General features: G+C 34.4%; 1 protein-coding gene across 1 annotated transcript; it reads right to left on the minus strand.

Moving 5' to 3' along the window:
- Window positions 1-1,242: 1,242 nt before the first annotated feature.
- LOC121598393 lies at window positions 1,243-7,741 on the minus strand. The gene is made up of 2 exons (XM_041925177.1): window positions 7,474-7,741; window positions 1,243-2,831 (listed from the first exon to the last, which is right to left on the minus strand). The coding sequence occupies exons 1-2, from the start codon at window positions 7,482-7,484 to the stop codon at window positions 1,628-1,630; spliced, it is 1,215 nt and encodes a 404-aa protein (XP_041781111.1). The 5' UTR covers window positions 7,485-7,741; the 3' UTR covers window positions 1,243-1,627.
- Between the last annotated feature and the right edge of the window lie 300 nt (window positions 7,742-8,041).

The following is an 8,041-nucleotide window of genomic DNA, read 5'->3' on the forward strand; positions in this document are numbered from 1 at the left end:
ACCAACACGAAAGTTTTACCAAGCTGCGATAGCAAGTCACCGAAACAACGTTATACCCAAGGACCTTGTCTTTTCGTCCTCTCGCGGTGGGCTCAGTACTTTGATGAATAACTCAACGACCATATTACCGAGATAGCATCGACGAAACCCAAAGAGTAAGAACATGAAAAAACAAGGCACCAGGTACCTGCGCGACTTTAATCACTGCTGAACTGGCCAATAATAAAGGGGCACGATTAGAAAACGAGATTCAATAAATTTTTACTGAATTTTGGGATAGCGCACCGATGTCTTGTGATTGGAATCTCGGCGTCATCTACCCCATTAGTAGTATATGCAGGGGTATTTTGGCGTAGAATACCGCCTACAATTTTAAAATGTTTTTGTGAGCAAATTTGTGCACAGTTTTTTAAATAAATAGGAAGATCCAAAAATATTGCCATTGAACAAATGTTGCCGCAACATGTTGATAGACCCAGGCCTTAAATATTATTATTTGGTAAAAACGCGAAAAGAATAATTGGATGTTTCCACTACACTGATGTACATAAAGGTTATACGTGTAAAAAATTATTCGACCGCATGTCCACGGCGCGGAACAGTCTTTACGAGAAATGTTCCGCAGATTCAGCATTGCATCCTATGAATTCAGGTATCATCAACGTTTTCAAGCATCATACCGCATTGGCATTGACTAAGACAGATTCGGGAAGGGGTCCCGCGGTCTTGAGATAAAGTGTGAAACCCTGTATTGTGATAAGCCGATGAACTAGGGCGTAAACTCTTTTCCATTTCTCCCTTGGTTTCCTGGCCTTTCTGTTGAACGTGCGTTCATTTGCATGACATGTTGGACATGAGGACATGTCGAACCACTTTGCACTAAAAGCTCACCTGGAACGTATCAATCTAGTAGAATCCAAAGTATACGAATGTGGAGAAGGATAACCTTTTATGGACCTGCAAGGAATTTGACTCCTCGAGTTAAGAACACATGCGTTGGAATTGTAATAAAAAAATAATTTTATTTATCCAATTTGTCGCGCACATATTCTGAGCTCAAGATGTTGATTAGAACTGCCTAAACTTTCCTGATTTCATGTTATATATGTTCGGTTCCCTACTTTTCATTGTTTATGCTATGGTTATTATGTTTATGCTACGGTTATTTATTAGATATTTGATTTGGCCAGATGTTGATACGATCTTGGTGCTGGTTCTGGTTCCGATGATTACTTTGTTGTTCATAGCATATTTCGCTATGAATGGTGTTGCATTGTTTCGGTGCTGGTGTTTTGCTTTCGGTGCTGTGATGTCGTGTTAACTCCTCTCCTCTTAAATGACTTTGTCCTCGAAGTTTCTAGATGCTCTCGTTTACTTTATGTTGTTTCCCTTGATGCAGATGGTAATATGAACCTCAGGCTTTGATATCTGTAAATATTTATCAATACGGCTATTACGATAAACACAATGAATACAATTGAACCACTTATTGATCCAAACAAATTAACTTTCCATGACAAAGATTTGTTCTCTAGTTTGATTTTTTTCAATATTTCTCTATGCTCAATAGTTAGATTGTTTAGATATTTTGATGGTGGTATGTCGATGACGTCGGTTTCGGTTGCTATTAACCCCAGTGTTGGTTGATTGTTATTTCCAGGTTTGGAAATTCTTCTCCGTTGATGTAGATGTTGCATTTTTCAAAATGTATTATATATGAGCCTGTGAGAAATTGTGTGTCATTGTTGCAACTCGATGAAATTCTGACTGTGGCATTGTTAATGAGTATAACGGCATCATGAATACGTTTAATTATTCCATCGGAATATACTTTTTCATAAGTACAATCGGAATGATGTCCATGTACTAGTTTTTGAATACACTTACTTGATGGTTCTAGGTGTATGCTGTCACAAAGATAATTACCATTATCTATTTGTTCGCAGGGCTGTGACGATTCAAATACATGAGTGTTGTTCTTCAGTATATAGTTGTGATGCAAGAGAATTCTTTTGTCAGTTTTTATAATTGAATCAATATAATTGTATTCAAAAGTATGTTTGGATTCAAATGGGTATTTCAACATATATATGATATGTGTTTTGTTCATTGTTACCTGAGCTGTGGATCTTATCAACATTTCTTCGGTTGATGATACATGTATGTTGTGCTCAGCTAAAAACTTAACCATTTGGTTCAGGTCGTCAAGAGATAATAGTTTGCTGCTGGGTATTCCATGTTTTGCTAGTAAAATAGCATCTTCCAGTGTTTCTAAATAGTTTTGCAGAGTATCGAGATTTGAGATGATAATTAGTTGGATAATTTCATTCGATCTTTGATGAAATCTTTCTTCTTCCAGTTGGAGTACGCTGTTTGCAATTCTGGTTATATCATACAAGCGTTTATCAATTTCGTCGTTAATCAGTACTTGTTGATTATTTTGTTCAATCAAGGAGTTAATAGTGGAGTTTATAACACGTAAATCTTCAGCATCAGGTGTTCCTGCGATCCACTTCCATATGGTGCCAATAGTATCCCATCGTCGTTCTCTGTTCGTATGTGGCCTAATCTTGTTAAATGTTTCATGCAATTTATTAACCTTTAATTTTATAATATTGTAAAGAGGATTATCGTTCACATGGTATTTTAATTCTGCCTCATTGTTAATGAGAACTTGTTCTAAAAGATCTATCTTGATTGGGTGTATGATTCTTATGTTTCCTGTCTTGACTCGTGCTTGACCTAATGGAATTACTGCTAAGGGGTTGTTAGTTATATCATGTATTCCTATGTTAGCATAAACAATTGTAAATGACACGCAAATGGCGAGTCTGAAAAGAGAAAAAAAAATGTTAAAATTTTTTGTTAGTTGGTTTTCCTAAGGTTAACTTTGTGTACCTTTCTGTTATTAGAATCGATTATATAAGTCGAATGATTTTCTTTAATTTTTATGGGATAGTATCTACTCTCTCTTTTGTTATTCGTTTTATTTTTTCATATGCAATGCTTCCTGGTTCATAAATCTGATATTCCTGATCGACTATTTTCTCTTCTTTTTCTTTGAAAAGTTGAGCGATTTTCCTATCTTTTTCTTCACGTATTTTTGATCTTTCTGCAAATGAATGGTCATTTGAAAATTCTCCAATATAAATGTTTCTCGGTGTATCTTTAATGAAACTATGTATAGAGTTGTTGTATTTGTAAGTGGCTTGTTGTACAAGGCAAGTGATACTCATATCTGGATTAAGAGATTTAATGCATCTGGCTATTTCTCGTATAGTTGAATGCCATCTTTCTACTTGACCATTTGTTTCTGACCTATTAACCGGAGTTTTAAATATTTTCACGCCTAAATTCAATATTGATTGTTCTACAACATTTGATACAAAAGAAGACTCATTATCAATTACTATTTCTGCTGGAAGATTCCAGTCATATAAAAGCTGTAACAAGACATCTTTAATATCGGCTATTGATTTTGATTTTATAGGTCTGATTTTTAAATATTTAGAAAATTTGTCCAAGGATGTAATAAAAAGATTATTTGCATTATAGGCAAAAATATCTATGTGAACTATTTCTCCTGGGTAGGTAGGTATTGGGGTTTTAATTGGAATGAACTTCTGTGGTTTTCTATCATATTTTTCTAGTTTGCAAATTTCACAATTTTGAATGAAGTTTTGAATGGATTTACGCATTCTAGGGAAATAATATTTCTTTATGAATTGTATAGAATTTTCTTTAACATTTCTATGTGCAAAGTTATGTATTTCTTTAATTTTTTCTAATTGTTGTTCCTCTGTTTGCAAATCTTCTACTATCAATTGAGAATAACGAATTTTTATTACTTTTGAATTATACATTGATTTGAAAATTTCTTGAATATTTCCCATTATGGATTGATCGCAATATATACCATTACGTACTTTAGGATTGAGGAATTTTTTAAAAGTTTGTTTAATGAAGTCACTTGAAAATTCAGATTCACAGAAGGTGTGTCTTTTATACCCTTGAAATGGTATTGTTAGTTCATAGGAGGAATTAGGGGTTAATCGGAATATAAGTTGATTTCGGAAAACATTAATGGGTGCCTCTGTTGAAAGAATATAATCGTTATCATCATCTTCTGCTGAGTGTTGAGTGGGTGTTAAGGAGTTAATTTGAACACGTGATAAAGCATCTGCAACAATGTTTGCTTTGCCTGGTTTATAACATAATTCATAATCATGTTCTTCTAAAAATGATTTCCATCTTTTAAGTTTTGCATTATTATTTTTTGGGGAAAGTGTAAATGTTAGTGGGAGGTGATCGGTAAAAATTTTAAGTTTTGCTCCGTAGATAAAATTTCTTAGAGTTTGTAATGCCCATACTACTGCTAGCATTTCTTTTTCGTTAGTCGCGTAATATTCTTCCGTTCTGGAAAGAGTTCTGGAAATAAATGTAATTGGTCTCTCTCCATCCGAGGTTTGTTGCGAAAGTACTGCTCCCAATGCTATATTTGATGCATCTGTAGTAAGAATGAAGGGTTTTTCAAAATCCGGAAAAGCTAAAACATCATTTGAACATAGCACTTCTTTAAGGTATTGGAATGATTTTTTTGCTGATTCATCAAAAGTTATGGTGAAATTTTTTGACTGGTTTTTGGGAATTTGCCGATGTCCATCCTCTCCTCTTAAAAGTTTCGTAAGTGGTTTCGCAAGTTCTGCGTAATTCTTTACGAAACGTCTATAATATCCGGAGAGTCCTAGAAATGCTCTTAAATCTTTTAATGTCTTCGGTTCGGGATATTTTCTGATGCATTCTACTTTTTTCATGTTTGGTTTAAGACCTTCTGCAGAAATAATGAAGCCAAGAAATTCAAATTCTGATTTGAGAAATTCTGATTTATCTGGTTGTATTTTAAAATTAGCTTCTCTAAGTGTTTCTAACACAGTTTTTAAATTTTTTAAATGTTCTTCAACAGTTTTTCCAAAGACTACTATGTCATCTATGTAAACATAGCAAATTTTTCCAATATGTTCACGTAATGTGTCATCCATTACTCTTTGAAAAATCGATGGTGCATTTTTTAAACCAAAAGGCATACGTACAAATTCGTATTTGCCATTGTTAATTGAAAACGCAGTTTTTTCTATGTCTTTTTCATGCATAGGAATTTGATGAAATCCTGAAGCTAAGTCTAATGTAGTAAAATATTTATTTGAACCTAAATTGGCCAAAACGGATGCAGTATCTGGAATAGGGTATCTATCACTTATGGTTTTTGAGTTTAATTTTCTGTAATCTATGACAAGTCTATATTTTTTTTCGTTTGAAGCATCAAGTTTTTTAGGGACAATCCATACAGGTGAATTGTATGGAGATCGAGATGGTCGTATAATTCCATCGTTTAAAAGTTTGTTTATCTGGGAATGCACTTCCGATTTTAGTGCTTGTGGATATGGGTATGTTTTACTGTAAACTGGTGATTGATCGGTAGTTCTTATTTCAGCTTTAACCTTTGTTGTAAAAGGTAGTTTTTTATCGGGAGGCTGAAATATATCTTGAAAATCGTAGAGCATGTTTCTTAAATCATTTTTTTCTTGAGTTTGTAAATGTTCATCGCGAATATTTATTTGATTTACTTCTTGAAGCTTGTATAGCAATAATGGAATAGTATATTTTCCATTTACTATTAATGTGTCTTGTACTGTATTTATCCATGAACTATTTTCCTTTAAAGAATCCCAACCTAAAATAGCATCAAACGATTTCAGTTGTTCAAGATGAAAAAATTTATCATCTTGTCCGAGTATGGTTTAAGTAATCTAGCTTGTGAATATTTGGTTATTTTGACGTCTCCTGCAACAGTTGAGATAAAAAATGGTTTTTCTAAGTCGTGAGAAATTTTTGCATATTTTGGATGTATATAGTTTTTGTTAGATCCTGTGTCTACTAAGATTCGTAATGGTTCTTTTGCATTACCATAGTAAAGGAAATATGGTAATGTGGAACTCATTCTAAAAAATTCAATTCGGCTTCTTCTCCATTTTCGGATGTTTCTGATCCATCTTGTCTGTTAATGCATGCCAAGTATCGATCATGGGCGGAGAGCACATCATCGTCACATTCTTCTAATGTTTTTGCCATTTCCTCTTCATATTCTACTTGCTCGTTTCCTGTGTTTGTTTCTATATTAAATGCTCTTGTTCTTTTTAATGGTGGTTTATATGTTCCTGAAAAATTAGGACGATTACCGTAATTTACCTGTTTAGAACGGATGGAACTATCAACTTCCATGGGTTCTGGTTGTGGCGGGTTTTGTGCGACTGGTGGTTTAAACGGATTTCTCTGTGGAATTACAGGTGGTCTAATGCGTAAATGTGGGTTGTAAAAGTTTTGATTTGGTCTATTTTGCGGAGTCAGATAGGTAGGAGGTCTGTAGTAAATTGGTGAATTAGGGTGGTTTGGAGTGGTTGGTGGTCTGTACATATTTGGTTTTGTTGGTATCCTTGATACTATTGGGATAAGATTCCTGGGTGCGGAAGGTGGTATGTATGATTTTGGTGTGGTAAGCATTTTCCGACACTCGATGTTTTGGAATGAAATACAATAACTGTAAGCAGCGGCCAATGATGTGGGTTCATAATTTCTTATGAATTTGTACACATCTCCATCAAGTCCTCTAATGAAGGAATCAATGGCTTTCCTATTGTAAGTTTCAATCAGAGCTTTAGATGCTTCTGGATGAGAGAATCGATCATCAGTATGAATTTGGTTTGCTATTAATGACAATAGTCTATTGACTTCGTCATAATACACTTCTAACGATCGACCCTTTTGTTGTACGTTCATTATCTGGAAGTCAAGTGTTTCAAGATCACGTTTCTCTCCGTAATATGTTATTAAGGTTTTCTTGATTAAATTCCAATTTATTCCAACATTTGAGGCCACTAAAGAATCGTTAGCCTCACCTCTAATTTTTCTTCGAATGAATTTACAAACCATGTGGAATCTGTTTTGTTGTTCCACGGTATTGCTACTGTTGGTTTGGTATAGTTTTACTATACCATCAACATCATCAATCCAGCTATTTAACTCACTTGGTTCACCAGAGAAAACAGGCAAATCTTTTACAAGATCAGGTATTTTATCGAATGATTCAGGGCTTACGGCTGTTCCGTCAGTTTTCGTAAAATGTAATGGGGGATCCGAGTAATCTATTACTCCAGGTATCGATTGTTGTTGTGCTTCTAAAGCAGCTAGTCTGCTTAGAATTCTATCCACTACTTCTTGTTGAGACATTTTGAATGAAAAATTATATAGTGATTCTATTAATTCGTCCAGGATTACTATAAATTGATTTAAATTTTATGTTTTTTTTATAGAAATTTTTGAAAATCAATTTGGAAACTCTTATTATTTTCACTTTATATTTTCGATTCACTTTGCATTTGATTTTTATGTACTCACGCTTCTTTCACTTTTACTTACATAAGTTTCATTTTAGGGGATACCTCAAAATGATAATGAAAATTCCGCCTCGTGCCTCTTACGGTGATGGTCTGGAATTCTCTGCGAAGAAAATCAGTATCTATCCTCTTACGGCGATGTTTCTGAAATTCTTATGACGACTGCTGCTCCTGTCCTCTTACGGTGGAAGTCATTCAGTCGTGGCGTTGACCCGATAATGTTGCGGTACTTCTCGGTTCGTAGATAATGGCTCCTTTTTTCAACAAGATGAGCTTTTAACCACTTGTTGATACTACGGTATCACACGAACTGCTGCCACTGAAAATGTCACTTTTTTGCGGGGCGATAGGTAACACTCGTTTTTAACAAACTGTCCTGTTGCAACATTACTCTTACGTAGTCACTTCACAAAACAATTTTATAAAAACTTCACAATATCGGGTCCCTATTCGGGCGCCAGTTAAGAACACATGCGTTGGAATTGTAATAAAAAAATAATTTTATTTATCCAATTTGTCGCGCACATATTCTGAGCTCAAGATGTTGATTAGAACTGCCTAAACTTTCCTGATTTCATGTTATATATGTT

The sequence above is a fragment of the Anopheles merus genome, chromosome X (genome assembly GCF_017562075.2).
Source record: "Anopheles merus strain MAF chromosome X, AmerM5.1, whole genome shotgun sequence".
Classification (NCBI taxonomy): Eukaryota; Metazoa; Arthropoda; class Insecta; order Diptera; family Culicidae; genus Anopheles; species Anopheles merus.